The 19,778-nt window shown below is 47.6% G+C and overlaps 2 protein-coding genes across 2 annotated transcripts in view; one reads left to right on the top strand and one right to left on the bottom strand.

Moving 5' to 3' along the window:
• The first annotated feature begins 1,802 nt into the window (after nt 1–1,802).
• Nucleotides 1,803–18,415, top strand: NAT10 (N-acetyltransferase 10). The gene is made up of 29 exons (XM_075281030.1): nt 1,803–1,868; nt 3,689–3,810; nt 4,354–4,445; nt 4,931–5,102; nt 5,195–5,317; nt 5,778–5,839; nt 5,940–6,054; nt 6,143–6,250; nt 6,334–6,467; nt 6,557–6,650; nt 6,949–7,047; nt 7,236–7,372; nt 7,454–7,578; nt 7,733–7,883; nt 8,493–8,589; nt 8,692–8,808; nt 9,018–9,119; nt 9,306–9,380; nt 9,804–9,920; nt 9,998–10,131; nt 10,207–10,255; nt 10,381–10,477; nt 10,725–10,835; nt 11,518–11,690; nt 12,070–12,189; nt 12,930–13,028; nt 13,235–13,308; nt 13,389–13,469; nt 17,976–18,415. The coding sequence occupies exons 2-29, from the start codon at nt 3,703–3,705 to the stop codon at nt 18,073–18,075; spliced, it is 3,066 nt and encodes a 1,021-aa protein (XP_075137131.1). The 5' UTR covers nt 1,803–1,868; nt 3,689–3,702; the 3' UTR covers nt 18,076–18,415.
• Nucleotides 18,416–18,882: 467 nt separating this feature from the next.
• Nucleotides 18,883–19,778, bottom strand: part of ABTB2 (ankyrin repeat and BTB domain containing 2) — a 61,726-nt gene continuing 60,830 nt past the window's right edge. Inside the window, exon 17 of the mRNA XM_075281052.1 lies at nt 18,883–19,249. Coding sequence (XP_075137153.1) covers nt 19,052–19,249 — 198 coding nt within the window. The 3' untranslated portion in view covers nt 18,883–19,051. The remainder of the gene's footprint in view (nt 19,250–19,778) is intronic.

Raw genomic sequence — 19,778 nt, forward strand, 5'->3', positions numbered from 1 at the left:
GGAGGAATGGTGGTGTCTAAGATATGGCGCAGGATCTACTGCGATGGCCTTCAGTGCTGCAGGGGTTACAGAACTACAACTCCCAGCTTATGTGTTATTGGAACGCTTGTAAAAGTGCACGGAGCATGCTGGGAGTTGTAGTTTCCAAACAGCCAATGGTTACTTATTAGAGATGAGCGAGTAGGCCGTTTCGGATAGCACGCAGCCATAGGAATGAATGGAAGAGGCCGGCACGCAGACTTTGCCAGCAGCCGGCTGCTTAACCCCCGGCGTGCCTATGCCTAACGGGAGTTTCGAATATTACTCATCTCTATTACTTATGTATAGGTAACTCGCTGTTATATTAGAATATGAAATTTTATAAAATTTTAACCCCTTGGAGATGTCCTAATGGAGTCAATTCAGTAACTGAGACCACCTCATACACAGCAGATGTCGGCTATGGTTACAGCTGAGGCTCAGCCGCTAGTCCGGGCTTGGAGAGAAATTCAGTCCCGCTGTTTAACACCTTAGATGCCATGTCTATACTGTAAGAGGGAGGGGCTTCTGTCCTCGGATCATATAACAAACTACATGGGGGGTAGGGGGCGGAATGCTTTTTTGGTACCACACAGACTGGTATACACTGATCACTCTATATACCAGTGACTAGGGTGGCAAACCTGGAGCGAAAATTACAAGTACAGTAACTAGATGTGAAGGGATGTTAAAGGGAACAATGTTTTTGTTTATGGTTTTTTTTTGTTTTTTTTTAAATGGGAAAATTGGGAAATGTAAAAAAAGATGTGGCAAAAAATCGGACTACCACAGAGAATGAAGAGACTGCGGATTAACCAGACGCCATTATAAAGGGCGGCCGTCACATGTCTCTGTGAGGTAAAGATGGGATTTACCTCATTCCTCCGTGGATATGTGAATGGTTGAAACAGGCGCTCGGTCTGTAGCTCCGCCGACCCTCTGACAACTCTTCCTATCGTATTTAGTTTGGTCATATAAGGATTAAAGAGTATGGCAGACATAGCAGCTAATGTCCAGCACCAGCCAAGGGAGAACTGAGGAACGGAGCCTGAAAACTGCGGAACACAAGTCATCTAATGGCCGCTATTCCTCATGTACACACAGCGGCGTATCCTGAAGTCACCTGAATCAATAGGTCCGGTATAAAGAGGATTTCTAGGACTTATATACTGATAACCGATCCTTAGAAGAGGGACCCAGGACCCCCATAAATCAGCTGGTTGAGGAAGTGGCAGCGTTCTGGTGAGCCCTGTGGTGTCTTCACTGAATTCCAAGTACAGCGGTGTACATTATATGGTGTCTGTGGTTGGTATTGCAGCTCAGCCCCATTCACTTGAATGGGACTGAGCTGCTGCTGTACCATGTCATCTATGAACGTGATGTCATCAGCGATTCGGTCTCAGGCACTGACGTGTATTGGTCTGTGGACCCCGTAACCATACACGACTGTGGGCATGAGCTCTATATTAAGAGCAGAATTTACATACAACTGAATTTGCTTTACATTGTGCCCCCCCCCCCCCAAGGAAACACCCCAAAATTATACAAAACTTAGGGGAAAATATCAGAAAAACCCTGTGAATACTTATTATAACTTTATTCTCCACAAGATGAAGTTACAAGTAGATTTAACCATTTGTGTCCCAGAACAAGGAATCTACAGATTTAGACTTTGTAGCAGTAAACGGTCAGACTGTTGCCTGCTCCAATATGGCGTCTCTTCCGTGGACGTGACGTCATAGCGCGACTGGGCGGTGAAGGCCCCTGATCAGGCGCCAGGGCAGCCCCGGGGTCCTCCCTCGCTGTGTACATGCGGCATGTGAGTGCGGCCCCGTCTGCCTGACTACAAGGTATGTAACAAGACGCAGTTACACGTGTAGTGTGAACGAATAGATAAGTGAGGTGTTCGCCGCGGTAGTCACCGGTTTCTTCTTAAAGGGGACGTTTGGGCAGTGTGTTAGTCTGTGTTCACACTGAACGCAGAAGTTTTGCGTTTCACACATCGTTACAATCACGTTTCGGGCATGTTCACACGTGTAGGCTTTGTGGTGTAGTTATTGAAGCGCCTGATTATGGAATGAAGAACTGCATCAGAAACCTGCAGGTGTGAACAGACTCTTAAAGGGATTTTCATATTATCAGGGTCTGTGCTACATCTTAAAGGGGTATTCCTATCTTATACAGTGGTGGCATGTCTCAGTCAGTGCGTTTACTAAATCTATTGTGTGTTATCCAACACAGCTGCTGCAGAACCTCTTTGAGAACAGATGAGGGGGCTTTATTTTGCTCAGTAACTGCGCTGGAATGTGTATTGTACATTGTATTGTCCCAGCTGCTGCAGAACCTCTTGGTTTATTGTTGGATGCCAGGCAGTGAACTAAGACTTGAGAGCGTGTTACACAGTGCATTGCCCTAACTGCTGCAGAACCTCTTTGGTGTGAAGCGTCATCACCACCTCTTAAAGAGCAGCAGCTGGGCAGTCAATAATAAAGCAGGATTGTGTATTAAACAGTAAGATGTCCCAGCTGCTGCAGAACCTCTTTCATGTGAAGTTCCCCTTCTGCTTTTCCATTAGTAATGGTGCTGCGGCAAATATTGTATAGTATGTTGTCCCAGCTGCTGCAGAACCTCTTTCGTGTGAAGTTCCTCTTCTGCTTCTCAGTCAGTAACAGTGCTGTGACAAGTGTTATACTGGTGTGGTGTCTCAGCTGCTGCAGAACCTCTTTAATATGAAGTTTCCCTTCTGCTTCTCAGTCAGTAACGGTGCTGCGGCAAGTATAGTATGTTGTCCCAGCTGCTGCAGAACCTCTTTCATGTGAAGTTCCTGTTCTGCTTCTCAGTCAGTAACAGTGCTGCGACAAGTGTTGTATGGTGTGGTGTCTCAGCTGCTGCAGAACCTCTTTGAGAAAAGATGAGGGGGCTTTGTTTTGCTCAGTAACTGCGCGGGAATGTGTATTGTACATTTTATTGTCTCAGCTGCTGCAGAACCTCTTTAATATGAAGTTCCCGTTCTGCTTCTCAGTCAGTAACGGTGCTGCAGCAAGTATAGTATAGTATGTTGTCCCAGCTGCTGCAGAACCTCTTAGACCGGTGTGAATCTCTGTCACCTCTTCTCAATGAGATCTGCCGCGCTGGGTCAGTGTACTATGGAATCAGTAGTGGAGCAGGACAGTAGGTTGTCCCAGCTGCTGCAGAACTTCTTTGACTAATATGAAGAATTTCTCGATCAAAAACTGCACTATGTATTGTACAAAGTGTTGTCCCAGCTGCTGCAGAACATCTTTTTGATAGAGGAAGCTATTATCCACCTTCAAGAAACTGCATGTAAACATGACCAATAAAACTGGATGAAAACCGCAGCATGTGAATGGGGTATTTATAGGGCTCGTTCACATTCGGGTAGAATGGCTGCAGTAAATGGGAGAGGTGATCGATGTATTGGGAGAGACCAACACTGATAAAACGGGGGGTTCAGCTCTACCCCTTCCTCCAGCGTATGGTGTGTGCTGCTGCTATATGGCTAGGCTACAAAACACTACAGCTGCTGCAGCACCTCTTTGGGAGAAGTCTAAGAACGTTCATGCCATTCTGCCTAATCTATACATTCACCTCTTGACCGTTTCGTCATCCGTCATCTTCTGATCTTTCCACTTTGACATTTCTCCTCCAGATTCTATCACCACCATGCAGCGGAAGAAGATCGATAACCGGATCCGGGTCCTGATTGAGAACGGAGTGGCCGAGAAACACCGGAGCTTCTTTGTCATTGTGGGAGACCATGGAAGGGATGAGGTAATGCTGGGGGTGAACAGCAATCACTAGGGGGCATAGCAGCACACATCTGCCTACCTGTCTGACTATAGACTGCGCCCTCTAGTGTGTGCCAAGAGCCATAGAGTTTTAGTTTCTCAATGTTCTTTGGTATTTATAGACCGCAGACGCAATAAATAAAGTTTAGGATTCATTATACATGTTGTTACAAACGTAGGATAGGACAGGTCATCAATATCAGGTTGGTAAGGGTCTGACTCCCAGCACCCCTGCTGATCAGCTGATGGAAGGGGATGTGGCACCAGACTAGCTGCAGACTCTTCGCTGCTTTTGTTGTCTAGTGGCTGTCCTCGGTATTGCAGATCAATCCCATTCACTTGAATGGGTCTGAGCTGCAGAATGGCCGTGTGACTAGTGGCCTGAGAAGAGGAAGCGGATTGTGGGGCTAATAGATGTCGTGGACAGCTGCTTGGCCTGCACCATCCCGCAGTGAAATGCAGGAAGGGGTTAAATGTGAGTTCCATTTTTACGTCATGTGAATCTGTATGTTGTATGTTCTGGCAGGTGGTCATCCTCCATCACATGCTCTCCAAATCTGCAGTGAAGGCGCGGCCCTCTGTCCTCTGGTGCTACAAGAAAGAACTGGGCTTCAGCAGGTAAGAGGACGTCTGTAGTGTCCTGCGGTGACCTCTGCACGTCTGCGGTGACCTCTGCACATCTGCGGTGACCTCTGGCACATTTATGGTGGTCTCTGCCACGTCTGCGGTGACCTCTGCCACGTCTGCGGTGACCTCTGACACATTTACGGTGACCTCTGCACGTCTGCAGTGACCTCTGCACGTCTGCGGTGACCTCTGACACATTTACGGTGACCTCTGCACGTCTGCAGTGACCTCTGGCACCTCTGTGGTGACCTCTGACACGTCTGCAGTGACCTCTGGCACCTCTGTACGTCTGCGGTGACCTCTGACACATTTACGGTGACCTCTGCACGTCTGCAGTGACCTCTGGCACCTCTGTGGTGACCTCTGACACGTCTGCAGTGACCTCTGGCACCTCTGTACGTCTGCGGTGACCTCTGACACATTTACGGTGACCTCGGCCTATCTGCATTGAGGATTCATTGTCTCTTATCTTCCAGTAACCGAAAGAAAAAGATGAGGCATCTTCAGAAAAAGATAAAGAGCGGCTCGCTGGACATTAAGGAGGACGACCCCTTCGAGCTTTTCATCGCTGCCACCAACATCCGTTACTGTTATTACAGCGAGACCCATAAGATCCTGGGGAACACGTACGGCATGTGCGTCCTGCAGGTGGGTGACTCTCTGCCCTGCACCCCCCGGGTCCTTGGCCTCATATAGCTGAATGTCTGTAGTCAATCATCTGTCTCTCGTCTCTTTGCCAGGATTTTGAGGCGCTGAACCCCAACTTGCTGGCTCGTACCATAGAAACAGTGGAAGGAGGTGGGATCGTAGTCCTTCTGCTTCGCACCATGGCCTCCCTCAAACAGTTATACACCATGACTATGGTATGTAAAGCATCCGACTTTCTTTATGTATCGGCCTGTGAAGCTCCTCCTGTTCCTCTTGTATCTGGACTGTGCAGACCGGTAGTCACAGAGTCACTTGGGCTTCACTGAGATGCATAGACCTGTCTCTGTCTGTTTTTCCCCTTGGCCCTTCCTTGTAAGTTTTAATGGCTATCCCAGTAATGTCATATCTGCTCTAGACACAGGATAGGACTTAGATGTCTGATTACTGGGGAATTCACTGCTTAAATGAATAGAGCTGAGCTGTTGCAATACTGCACGCAGCCTGTAGACAGGTGTGGCGCTGTTTAAAGGGGCAATAATAACAATCTGGGGTGACTGTGATGGTCGTTAATCAAAAGATAAAAGTCATGGTGACCTATACCCAGTGCTCCATTGTACGGTCATGGTCTTCCCTTCCCCCCCATGATATATCATAGCTTGTCCTTTCCTTTTGCAGGATGTTCACTCCCGTTACAGGACAGAGGCCCATCAAGACGTGGTCGGTCGCTTCAATGAAAGGTTTGCAGCACGCCTGTGTGATCAGCAGGTTCTTATTCACTTAGTGCAAGCACCTTGTAGAATTTATTGTAATCCTTGTTTTTTTTGGCAATCCTGTCAGGTTCATCTTGTCTCTGGCCTCCTGTAAGAACTGCATGGTGATCGACGACCAGCTGAATATTCTGCCCATCTCCAGCCACGTTGCCAACATCAAGCCGCTGCCACCGAAGTCCCAGGTAGTCAGCCCGCCCCGTCTGTAGCCACAGCACTGCAATTCTCCTTATTCCTTGCTTCCTCCTCTCACCGCCATCTTGTTCTTTCCAGGACGCAGCACTGACACCTGAGGAGCAAGAACTGCAGGAAGTGAAGCTCAGTCTCCAGGACACGCAGCCCGTGGGCGTCCTGGTGGACAACTGCAAAACATTGGACCAGGTAAATGGGAACGACTTATGGTTTTCTGTGCCAAACATACATGTGAACAGAGCCTAACTGGGAACGATTTTCTTACTGTCCAGGCCAAGGCAGTGCTGAAGTTTATAGAAGCCATATCCGAGAAGACTCTCCGCAGTACGGTGGCCCTGACCGCAGCTCGAGGTCGAGGGAAATCTGCCGCCCTTGGTCTGGCGATAGCTGGCGCCGTGGCATTCGGGTATGGTCTCCTGCTCATTCATCGCGTGTCTCTGATCTGTACGTACATTAGTGCTCCAGACATGACATATTTTCTTCATCCACTTTTAGATATTCCAACATCTTTGTGACGTCTCCGAGTCCCGACAACCTGCACACTCTGTTTGAGTTCATATTTAAAGGTTTCGATGCGCTGCAGTACCAGGTGAGCGGCTGCGGGATCTACATCTGGACCCAGACGCCATTGTCAACACTTTATAGAAGTTTTCACAATGAACAATGTAGCTGCTTCTTCCCAAAACAGCGCCACATCTGTCTCCAGGTTGTGCGTGGTATTGCAACTCAGTCCTAGTCACTTCAGTGGAGCCGGGCTACAATACCAGGGACAAATGGCTGGTTCTGGAACAAGGCAGCCATGTTTTTCTAAGCCCAGACTAGCCCATAAAGCTGATTTATTTCACTATAGCCTAGCTTGACATTACTGCCTCATTCTTGTGTTACAGGAACATCTGGACTACGAGATCATCCAGTCGCTTAATCCAGAGTTTGAGAAAGCCGTTGTCCGCGTGAACGTCTTCAAGGAGCACCGACAGACCATACAGGTAACATGTCCGCCTCTTACAACCTCCTCGTGGATCATGGACCTCCCAGTTCTCTGAGATTTCCATAACATCCGTATAATGCGGCCACAGTCTTCATTATTGGCCAGGACGGGGATTGTGTGGTCTCCGATGCTTGGCATTGTATGACATGGCAGACTGACTATACATTGCCTTCGGCTTCCCTGCAGTATATCCACCCGGCCGATGCTGTCAAGTTGGGTCAGGCTGAGCTGGTGGTCATAGATGAAGCGGCCGCCATTCCTCTGCCCCTTGTCAAGAGTCTCCTGGGCCCCTACCTGGTGTTCATGGCCTCCACCATCAATGGGTGAGTACCTAGTAATGGAGTGACCGGCTCTTGTCATTGTCATGATACAGCTTTATTAGATGTCCAACCTTTCTGTCTTAGATACGAGGGCACCGGCCGTTCCCTGTCCCTGAAACTGATCCAGCAGCTGCGACAGCAAAGTGCCGAGAGTCAGGTCTCCATAACAGCCGAGAACAAGTCCACAAGCACCCAGCGCCTGGCCTCAGGTATGTGCATGCCCTAGAGTAGCGTCCGCCTTGGATCTGTCGGAGTATATGCAATGGCTGCTTGGTTGGCAGTGATATTTCTGACCGCTGCTTTGATCCTCCAGCACGTTCTGCTTTCTCTATGTGACAGATTTTGCGACTTCTTGTCTTTCAGCTCGGACTCTTCACGAAGTTTCCCTGCAGGAGTCTATACGTTACGCTCCCGGAGACCCGGTGGAGAAATGGCTGAACGAACTCTTGTGTCTGGACTGTCTGAATATCAGCCGGATGATTTCTGGGTGTCCCCTGCCCGACACCTGTGACCTGTATCCTCTCTGTGTCATTAGTCGTATTAGGACCTTAAGATGTCAGCGTGGCCGGTGTCTGCTCCTCCATGGGCTTGGTGAAAAATATCTATGCAAAGGAGTTATGTGCTGCAGCTCTGTCCCATTCTAGTGAATGAAGCTGACCTGCAATACCAAGCAGAGCCACTATACAATGTATGGCGCTGTGCTTGGTAGGCAGTTCAGAGGCCGCAGCAATAAGTATCATAGTATGGACAACCCCTTTAAGAATGATCCATAAGATATTGGATAAGGGTCAGGTCACTAGGACCCTGCAGTGGTTGCACATGCTCAGTACTGCTCCACTCATCTCTATGGACTTGCTGGAGATGGCAGAGCACCCGTATCTCTCCAACAGTCCCATATAAGTGAATGGAGCCGTACGAGCACTTGTGACCATCATCCCACTCAAACTGGTACAAGTGACCCATTCTTGTGATCATTGGCACTCTTAGTGGTCAGTCGCTTACCCCCCCCCTCCCCCCCATGCTGTATATATATATCCTTTTCTATTATACATGGTTAACCCCTAGTAGGCTGGATTAATCCCTCTCAGGTTTCGTACCAGGTTTCCTTAATATTTTGCACCAGATACTATGTAAACCGCGACACGCTGTTCTGCTACCATAAAGCCTCCGAATCGTTCCTGCAGAGATTGATGGCGCTGTATGTTGCTTCTCACTACAAGGTATGATCTTACACCGCATATACCCAGCGCACGGGGGCAGACGATATAGGGTGCGGTCTCCTATCATCACTATGTAACTAATGACCCCATGTCTTTCTACAGAATTCACCCAATGACCTGCAGATGTTGTCTGACGCCCCGGCCCATCACCTCTTCTGCCTCCTTCCCCCGGTTCCTCCTTCCCAGAATGCTTTACCGGAGGTCTTGGCGGTGATCCAGGTAATTGTGACTCCCCTAGTTGCAGATGTTATGCTCGCTTTTCTTGGAGCGCCCCCTGCAGGCTAAAGAGAGCATTGCAATGTGCCTGCTGAAACTACTCCAACCAGCAATGACATGTCTGGGATAGACTGGGCATGCTGAGAGTTATAGTGCTACCAAAGCTGGACGACCATAATATGTCTTCTGACTTCTTGTTACTTCTTCTTCAGGTCTGTCTTGAAGGAGAGATTTCCCGTCAATCCATCATGAACAGTCTTTCTCGAGGGAAGAAGGCGTCTGGAGATCTCATTCCCTGGACGGTGTCAGAACAGGTAAGTCGGTCGTACGTGTCAGATTAGTAGCAGCGGACCATCTAATGTATATAGGGACCTGCGATTCCCAGCATTGATAGCACATGCTTATCCGAGCTCGGCATGCAAGTGTATGAGAAGACGGAAGGAATAGCTGTCAGCCTTTATCACATAGTCCCTGACTGCGCAATTTCTTCTCGCCCTCAGTTCCAGGATCCTGATTTTGGCAGTCTGTCCGGAGCACGAGTAGTGAGGATTGCCGTTCACCCGGACTATCAAGGGGTAAGAATTTGCGTGTTGCAAAGTAGTTCAAAGATATTTTTAGCCTTAATGTCTTCTAGTCCTTATATAAGTAGTCTTTGTGTTCTTCTATAGCTGCTGTATCTCCATAGTCTGATGCCAGGATGACGGTTTTTCTAGACTAAGTTCTTCTTACCTGCAGTCACCACTAGGGGGAGCTCAGGGTTGTATATTTATACATTGAATAGTAAACGGCACAGCTCCCTCTAGTGGTGACTGCAGGCAGGAGGAAAGTTATCATGCTCATGTGCACTGCTGCTCCATTTCTGTATGGCAGCCCTATAGATATGAATGGAGCAGCGGCATGTATGTATGACCACTCCACCAAGACCAGGGGTATAAGGGTCCCAATTCTTTCAATTGGCGCTGCAGTTGAATGTGATGAGATTGTATATGTCCCTACAGATGGGTTACGGGAGTCGGGCGCTGCAGCTGCTACAGATGTATTACGAGGGAAAGTTTCCTTGCCTGGAAGAGAATGTGAACAATAAACCTCAGGAGATCTCCTCCATAAGCAGCGAGGTGAGGACCCCCTTATGGGACCCCCTTATATATAGTCTTGTTGTAATAGGGCTGTGCTAACCTTCTCCTTATCCCAGGCGGTCAGCCTTCTAGAAGAGACGGTCACCCCTCGCAAGAATCTGCCCCCTCTGCTGCTGCGACTCAGCGAGAGACCCACGGAAAAGCTGGATTATCTTGGGGTGTCCTATGGATTGACACCAAAACTTTTAAAGTGAGTACCCCAGCCTATAGAGCAGTATAGACTGACACGTTCCTTAGAGCAGAGGCTAACGCTCTCTCATGGCAGGTTCTGGAAGCGAGCTGGGTTCATTCCTGTATATCTGCGACAGACGCCGGTGAGTGTCTTTCTCTACATGTGGTGGGGGGTGGGGTCTGCGACGCTATGCATGCTGGGAGTAGCGGACCCTGCTACATGTTATATAGTCTCATAGTTAGAATTATTTTTCCTGTCTTACCGCAGAACGACCTGACGGGGGAGCACTCCTGCATCATGCTGAAGAGTCTACAGGAGGACGAGGAGTCTGAGCAGGAGCCATGGCTGACCGCGTTTTGGAAAGGTGAAGTTTTGCTCTTTCTTGGGATGTGTCCCCCGATGTCAGAGATGAGTATGAGGGTTCACTAGATGCGACGACTGTGGTAGAATCTCAGCTGTGAGGAGTATTATATATTATATAGGCTTCCTGCTTCTATTCACTTACAGCAAGCAGAGAGGAGATGCAAAGTGTATTAAAAAGCTTCTGTACATTTCGTTATATCTATGTCCTGCCTTATACTGGAGATTTACGCTCTGGTTCTCTGTTTCAGATTTTCGGAGACGTTTCCTCTCTCTCCTTTCCTATCAGTTCAGAAATTTCTCGCCGTCTGTGGCGCTGAATATCCTGCAGAATAAGAACGTCAAGAAGGAATTGCAAAGTCGTGAGTATCTCCTCAGACTCTTCTCCTGACCTCTAGCCTGTGCCTGGCATCCCGTGACCTCTAGCCTGTGCCTTGCGTCCTGTGATCTCTAGCCTGTGCCTGTCGTCCCGTGACCTCTACCCTGCGCCCGGCATCCTCTGACCACGACCCTGGGCCTGGCGGCCTGTGATTTCTACCCTGCGCCCGGCGTCCTCTGACTTCTACCCTGCACCCGGCGTCCTCTGACTTCTACCCTGCACCTGACGTCCTGTGACTTCTACCCTGCACCTTGCGTCCTCCGACCACTACCCTGCGCCTGGCGTCCTGTGACTTCTACCCTGTGCCTGACATCCCGTGACCTCTAGCTTGTGCCTGACATCCCGTGACCTCTACCCTGCGCCCGGCATCCTCTGACCACTACCCTGCGCCTGGCGTCCTGTGACTTCTACCCTGCACCTGGCGTCCTCCGACCACTACTCTGTGCCTGGCGTCCTGTGACCTCTATCCTGCACCTGGTGACCTCTGACCGCTACCCTGTCCCCGGCATCCTCTGACCTCCATTTTGCGCCCAGCATCCTCTGACTTCTAACCTGCATCCTCTGACCACTACTCTGTGTCTTGCGTCCTCTGACCTTTACCCTCTGCAGCTGACATGTTGCCTGTGCCCTGCGCACTCTGAACTCCCTTCTGTCGTCCCCCGCAGTGATCACGCGCTCGGAGCTGGAGGCCTCCTTTACCCCCTACGACCTGAAGCGGCTGGAGATGTACTCCCAGAACATGGTGGACTATCACCTCATCATGGACCTCATTCCCTCCATCTCAAAAATGTTCTTTTTACAAAAATACGGAAACCTGAACCTGTCGGCGGCGCAGTCTGTAAGTCCCCACCATGTGTGCATGTGCAGCATCATGAAATCCCACCGCTGTCCATAAATATATTGTATGATGAGTAATATATCACGTCCTGGTGATTCTCAGGATCTCTGCTTGCTGCAACCTTCATAGTTACTTCGAGGGGGATACAAGTCGCGGTCATGTGCTGGACACTCTGGAGCACGGCTCAGTACACGCGGTGTGCCGTAACACGCCGGCGCTTGTGATCACATGACTAGCAAGTAGACCGTGAGGAGCGACAGCAAGCAGAGATATTGATGCAGAAGTTTTATTTGATAAGTTTCTAATAACCCTATAATTTTGTTATTACCGCATTGCCTTGTACTGGATGTCCTGATGTTTTTGCCCCCCTATATTTTAGGCTTTGCTCCTGGGTGTGGGGCTGCAGCACAAGTCCATGGACCAGCTGGAGAAGGAGATCGATCTGCCCAGCAGCCAGCTCATGGGGCTCTTCAACCGTATCATCCGGAAAGTCGTCCAGGTAACATCGCTAGAAGGATCAAATGTAGCTGTGCCGACTCTGCGGCCTGTATCAGAGCAGCATTGTGGTGTAGTTAAAGTGGAACCCCCACCCAAACTGATCTTCAGACTATGGATGTCATAAAGGGGATTTTTCCTACTGATGCCTGCACCCGGCTGCGACTCGGCGCCACAAGCTTACTGTACTGGGTAGGGCAGTACCTATTAATGTCCACTCTATTGTGGTGGCGCCATTGCTGCCTCCAGCCCCGTCCACAGCAGCAACTCCTGAAACCCAGAGACAGCCACATCAGTGGATCGGTGTCTGGTCCGGATGTCAGATCCCCACCAGTCGGATACAGATACAGTTTAATAAATCATATAGGAAAACCTTTAATGCCCATGACAGATCAAGAGACTGGACTTCCCCTTTAAGGGAGTTGTGTAGGACTTCTCAAGAAGCAGCATCATATCCATTACTCACATGGCCATGCTGCAGCTCAGTCCCCTTCATTTTAATTGGACGGAGATGTGGCATTGCCATGTGACCGTCATACATGATGTCACTTCCTGAGAAGAAGAAAGCAGCCATATTTGCACAACTCCTTTAAAGGGCTTTTCTTGACTTTTCCTCTATCATAGACCATGACAGTGTGATGTTTGGGGGTCCGACCACCAGGGGGCAGTAGATTGATCATTTTGCACTATAAACCCTTCTTCAGTCTTCGGTCACTTTACCTTCTCATGGTCTTTCTTCTCCAGTTATTCAGCAAGATCCAGGAGAAGGCCGTGGAGGATGAGATGGTGACCACCAAGGAAGTCATCATGGAGCCCACTGCAAAGTCCTTGAATGAGGATTTGGTGAGTTCTCCACTTCTAAAGGAACCTTGTGGTAATGTAGCATCTCCTTAGGGTCTGTGTCTTAGAATCAATGGGGGAATATCAGAGCTTTTTCCTACCCAAGCAATGGGCACCCTAAAGGAACCTTGACGGACCTTATTGGTGGGATCATCTGGTGCTTTATAAGTGTGAACAGAGCCTGATACGTGATCTTGTTTCCTTAATAGGAAGAGGCGGCCAAGGAATTCCAGCAAAAGCACAAGGAGGAAGTGGAGAAGTTAAAAGGAATTGATCTGTCCCAGTAAGTGGCGCTAATAGCGATCAGCGGCGGAACTATTCGAGGGTTTGGGTAATAATTGACATCATTGTCTTATTCCGCAGTTATGTCATCCGGGGAGATGATGACGAATGGAACGATGTCCTGAAAACCGGACAGAACACGTCCGTCGTCAGCGTGAAGAGGTGCGTCTGGTTTTACGGGGTTCACTTTTAAGAAACGTTCACACAAGCAATAAGAGTTGGATCATCTTGAGTTTATGTAATCCAAAAAGGAGCAATTGGAATAATAGAACTGATAAAACATAACCTTTAATAAGCCGGTTAAAATACTAAGATAGCAAGAATACATAAGAAATACCCACATAAGACCATAAGTCCAACTCAATCACCACATATCTGGACACGGCGGTCCCATAAGGAAATTAAACCAATTGGTGACTCACCTATTTGTAGTGGATGACCTGGAACTACTTTAAAAACAATCCAGGGAAGAAGTCTCCGTCCTGATGAAAGTGTTTGAGACAATAAAGAAAAGAAAAATGTCCCTAGACTATAAGACAGGGAGGGAGCTGTATACCCCTAAGCCTAACACGGGGTCACCTCCCTAAATGGCCAGTGCCCCGACCGGAACCTTGCCCTGGTATTAGGATGTCCCTATACACGCCCTCCTGGACAGAGATTTGAAAAAATGTGCTATAAAGAGTTAATTACAACTAAAGATGACATACCCGACATGCATGTTTCGTGGTGCATAAGTGACAGTAACACACACACTCATCAGGGGTAAATAACAAGGTTGCTAATAAACCGCACACATAAACACATGGGCATATGTATATATTAGCCCATCAGGGGAACAGACAGTCACTAAGGCTAGTGACTCAGTCACATTCATACCACACTAATAACAAGTGGTTAGATAGGCAGGACAGAGAAATGAACGAGTGAAGCTAAAGTTCAGTCCTCAGAACACTACGGAGTGCCGAACAGTGTACGTCCAAACCCTTCCCCTCGGGAGAGACGCGCCAAATGCGGGCATTTAAAGGAAACAGAAGTGCGCATGCGCGGTAAGTAAAACAGTCGCGCATGCCCAGATTTCACTGCTTTCGTACCCTATGTCGGGCGCATGCGCATTACATTGTCTGAGCGCCGCATATCCCGATCATAGAAACGGAGCCAAACTCAGGTAAATTTTGGCATCTAGGACAGCCTCAATGTTCTAACAGCTGGCCAAACAGGAAAACAGGCTCATACAACTGACCCATATCAATAAGGGGCAGAAAATATGCCTGAGCGCAAAAAGGACAATCCCCTATGCATAAAAAGTACAAAAACGCACCATCCGTATTGTTACTAACCAGACAGTACCAATTTCAAAGGAATATTTAAACTGGTTAAAAGATTCAGGAACAGCTACAAGATAGCATACCCAGTGGTCGAATTACTACACATATAGTGCCAAATATCATATGAATGAAGCAAAGCTGAGTTGTTCATTAAGACCCCTAGGGTGTGTGGTCTGTAACCTAAAGATCCACTTTGTCTCTGTCTGTGTGACCAATCTATCCCAGTCGCCTTTGCGTGCTGGAAATTTAACGACATCAATGCCCGTGAATCTTAAACCGGTGAAATTTCCCGCATGCACGTCACGGATGTGTCGCGCAATAGGGGTATCTCGTGAATGTCGTATATCACCTAAGTGTTCACCTACACATCTACGAAATTCCCTGATAGTTTTGCCAATGTACTCAAGGCCACATTGACAGATGGCCCTATAGATCACACCTTTAGTACGGCAATTGATGAAATGTTGGATAGTGTACTTTGCTCCTGTAACCTGACTCATAAACTGTTTGCCACAGGCGATATATGGGCAAGCCACACACCCACTACACCTGTAGCAACCTTTTGTCTTGACTGGTAGCCAACTCTGGGGTGCTGATTGACCCACAAAGTGACTACTAACAACACGGTCCCTAATGTTACGCCCTCTCCGGTATGTGATCTGTGGTCTAGATCCTACCACTGGAGCGATGTCAGGATCCATCAACAGGATCCCCCAGTGCTTGTTAATAATATCTCTCACTGGCCCAGAGGCTCCACCAAATGTGGCTATGAGCCTTATCAGGCCCTCATCAGGGTTTTTTTGCTTCGGAATAAGGAGCTGAGTACGATCACTTTTGAGTGCAAATTGGTAAGCTTTCCGTAAAACGGAATCAGGGTATCCCCTGGCCAAGAATCTAATACGGAGATCATCCGCTTGGGTCTTGAAATCCTGGATGGAAGTACAATTACGTCGCAGCCGTAAAAATTGGGGATCCCCCTCTTCAGAGACGACGGGTGGTGACTATCCCACCTCAATAAAGAATTGGTGGCTGTAGTTTTACGAAAAATTGTAGTATTTATGTCACCACCCGACGCTCTGAAGATCCTCACATCCAAAAAGGGTAAACTAACGGGATCAATTTCAAAAGTAAACCGCAGGCCAATGTGGTTGTCATTCAAGGACCCAACAAAAGTTTCAAAATCACTTCTGGATCCTTCCCACACGACGAAAATATCGTCGATATAACGAGCCCACACGTGAACCCGCCCCAACCAGTCGCCCTCCCCCTCACCCGGACCCAGCGAATGCTCCCACCAGCCCAGGAACAAATTAGCGTACGATGGCGCACAAGGACTGCCCATCGCACAGCCCCTGAGCTGGTGGAAGATCCGCCACAGATCACATATCGGAGAGGGCGTAACATTAGGGACCGTGTTGTTAGTAGTCACTTTGTGGGTCAATCAGCACCCCAGAGTTGGCTACCAGTCAAGACAAAAGGTTGCTACAGGTGTAGTGGGTGTGTGGCTTGCCCATATATCGCCTGTGGCAAACAGTTTATGAGTCAGGTTACAGGAGCAAAGTACACTATCCAACATTTCATCAATTGCCGTACTAAAGGTGTGATCTATAGGGCCATCTGTCAATGTGGCCTTGAGTACATTGGCAAAACTATCAGGGAATTTCGTAGATGTGTAGGTGAACACTTAGGTGATATACGACATTCACGAGATACCCCTATTGCGCGACACATCCGTGACGTGCATGCGGGAAATTTCACCGGTTTAAGATTCACGGGCATTGATGTCGTTAAATTTCCAGCACGCAAAGGCGACTGGGATAGATTGGTCACACAGACAGAGACAAAGTGGATCTTTAGGTTACAGACCACACACCCTAGGGGTCTTAATGAACAACTCAGCTTTGCTTCATTCATATGATATTTGGCACTATATGTGTAGTAATTCGACCACTGGGTATGCTATCTTGTAGCTGTTCCTGAATCTTTTAACCAGTTTAAATATTCCTTTGAAATTGGTACTGTCTGGTTAGTAACAATACGGATGGTGCGTTTTTGTACTTTTTATGCATAGGGGATTGTCCTTTTTGCGCTCAGGCATATTTTCTGCCCCTTATTGATATGGGTCAGTTGTATGAGCCTGTTTTCATGTTTGGCCAGCTGTTAGAACATTGAGGCTGTCCTAGATGCCAAAATTTACCTGAGTTTGGCTCCGTTTCTATGATCGGGATATGCGGCGCTCAGACAATGTAATGCGCATGCGCCCGACATAGGGTACGAAAGCAGTGAAATCTGGGCATGCGCGACTGTTTTACTTACCGCGCATGCGCACTTCTGTTTCCTTTAAATGCCCGCATTTGGCGCGTCTCTCCCGAGGGGAAGGGTTTGGACGTACACTGTTCGGCACTCCGTAGTGTTCTGAGGACTGAACTTTAGCTTCACTCGTTCATTTCTCTGTCCTGCCTATCTAACCACTTGTTATTAGTGTGGTATGAATGTGACTGAGTCACTAGCCTTAGTGACTGTCTGTTCCCCTGATGGGCTAATATATACATATGCCCATGTGTTTATGTGTGCGGTTTATTAGCAACCTTGTTATTTACCCCTGATGAGTGTGTGTGTTACTGTCACTTATGCACCACGAAACATGCATGTCGGGTATGTCATCTTTAGTTGTAATTAACTCTTTATAGCACATTTGTTCAAATCTCTGTCCAGGAGGGCGTGTATAGGGACATCCTAATACCAGGGCAAGGTTCCGGTCGGGGCACTGGCCATTTAGGGAGGTGACCCCGTGTTAGGCTTAGGGGTATACAGTTCCCTCCCTGTCTTATAGTCTAGGGACATTTTTCTTTTCTTTATTGTCTCAAACACTTTCATCAGGACGGAGACTTCTTCCCTGGATTGTTTTTAAAGTAGTTCCAGGTCATCCACTACAAATAGGTGAGTCACCAATTGGTTTAATTTCCTTATGGGACCGCCGTGTCCAGATATGTGGTGATTGAGTTGGACTTATGGTCTTATGTGGGTATTTCTTATGTATTCTTGCTATCTTAGTATTTTAACCGGCTTATTAAAGGTTATGTTTTATCAGTTCTATTATTCCAATTGCTCCTTTTTGGATTACATGTAGTGTGGCGAGCATAGTGCTTACTTTGACTTTAGTTGTTGTACTCTATCATCTTGAGTTTCACCAATTTATAAAATTTATTTGCCACCACTAGAGGGTGTTCGCGAATCTCAGTGCATACAGCTGGTGAGCTCCCTCTAGTGGTGACTCTGTGTATGTGCCAGTCACGTCTTCATTTTGAGGTTTTCACCAGTGATCTGTTGTCTTTTTTTTTAGTGACAAGAAACGCAAATTGGCGCAGCCGGAGAGGAACGGAGGAAAGCCACAAAAGAAACTGAAGAAAAATAAAGACAGGAAGCAGAAATTCGGGAAATGAAAAGCTGATGATGTGAACTGTGCCTATGTGAGGCGGTCGGGATTGTATCTGTATTGCTGGTGAGGCTGTATATTGTAAATGTGATCCTGCAGCGGGTACAACACTGTATATATGTGTAATGTATGAGGCGCCGCGCACACGTGATGGTGTGTATGTACAGGGCTGAACATATCGCTATAATACATGTATTGTCTCATGTATGACTGTGGCGTAGCCATAGACCATTGAGGTTCACGGCTTCAGCTCTGACATTTACTTTGGTTTCCAGACTGATATTTTGTATACCTAAGTTTGATATTTTACGGAACATCGCTTTGTCCTCTGATGTCAGCACTATTAAATGGACTTCGTATTTAAATTTTTTTTGTCCTTTTGTTAAGCTCTACAATGGTAACATTCAGTTTTACTGTAAGCTGTAAAGCAAGTCACACCAGCTGGGAGTGTAATCTTTTTTTTCAGGCTGACCTCTAGTGGTCAATGTGAAAATTGCAATATACTAAAAGACACCACAAAAATAAAAGGAACCTTCCTGATGCCAGGGAGCACATGACCTTGGTGCAACAGTAAAAAAAAATTGCTAAATTTTTTTTGTTCACCAATAATTGACCTTTTTATTAATATTTTACACAATGTGTTACAAGTCGGAGATGAGATGATATAAAACCGATCCGGATTACACAAGTGATGTCACTATGCGAAAGTGATCCATAAGGTGCAAATGATTGTGAGGGGGAAGGTGAACCCACCGAGAAGCCCGGCCAGGGTTGCTATGGGGGAAAGATGACAATGGTTACCCCTGGGGGAGAGGGAGAGGAGGCGTGGGGGGGTTAGTGTCTATGGACGTTTAGTTTAGGCACGGGGTCTATCTACATACACTTATATACAGTCCAATATTCTACAGCACTCACATACAACAGCCCATTATAACTGTGCAAGAATTGGCGCGGTCATCTGCTCTATGTACATAAGACGCGACCTACACGCGGCAAGAGATATACATGTCTTTAATGCGATTGGTCAGTGTGTTTTTCAAGTCCGTCAGGGGGTCCAGCCCTTGCACTTTGCTGTTACGCCCGTATATCAGTTGCTTGAAGGCGTCCAGTTCCAGCAGCAGCCTCATGTTCTGTAGGAAGAAGCCCTCGCAGTATAGAGCCAGCTCCGGGGCGTTGTGGATCTGCCAGATAGAATAGAACGTAATCAATGTAAACATAACTTGTAGAATAAATTGAGTCCTCCATTCACATACAAAGCTGCATTCAAATTCCAAATGACTACTGCAAGGAAACCATCAGCATGGCGGTGACGCCCAGGAGATCTCTTGCTTAGTAATGCCTGTGTCTGGTATATTCAGGAAAAGGATGGAAGTATAGTGTAAAACAGTAGATCTCTCAGGGTGCAGCACACTAGTTCTCCATTCACATACGAAGCTGCACTCAAAATCCAACTGGCTTTTGCAAGGAAACCATCAGCATGGTGGTGGTTCTGCAGATGTCTTGCATTATAATGAACTGTGTATTTGGGAGCGGGACCAGATTACTACACTGTATCAGCTATAACACTACATCTCTCACTATGCAACGCAGCAGAGTGCAAACCTGAACCATAGCAGAGGGGGCTACATGTAGGGACATATCCCAGGAAAGCTGACCTGAATCTCTTGCAGCTCTGGATGTAACCAGAAGGACATGGAACCATTGTGACAT

The sequence above is a fragment of the Leptodactylus fuscus genome, chromosome 7 (genome assembly GCF_031893055.1).
Source record: "Leptodactylus fuscus isolate aLepFus1 chromosome 7, aLepFus1.hap2, whole genome shotgun sequence".
NCBI classification, from domain to species: Eukaryota; Metazoa; Chordata; class Amphibia; order Anura; family Leptodactylidae; genus Leptodactylus; species Leptodactylus fuscus.

What these genes read in the sequence shown, in the direction of transcription:
- NAT10 (XM_075281030.1), top strand. Translation starts at nt 3,703, where the DNA reads ATGCAGCGGAAGAAGATCGATAACCGGATCCGGGTCCTGATTGAGAAC. An exon ending in GCTGGCGCCGTGGCATTCGG is followed by an intron (nt 6,468 to 6,556) that starts GTATGGTCTCCT and finishes ATCCACTTTTAG; the next exon opens with ATATTCCAACATCTTTGTGA. An exon ending in TCATCCGGAAAGTCGTCCAG is followed by an intron (nt 12,190 to 12,929) that starts GTAACATCGCTA and finishes TTTCTTCTCCAG; the next exon opens with TTATTCAGCAAGATCCAGGA.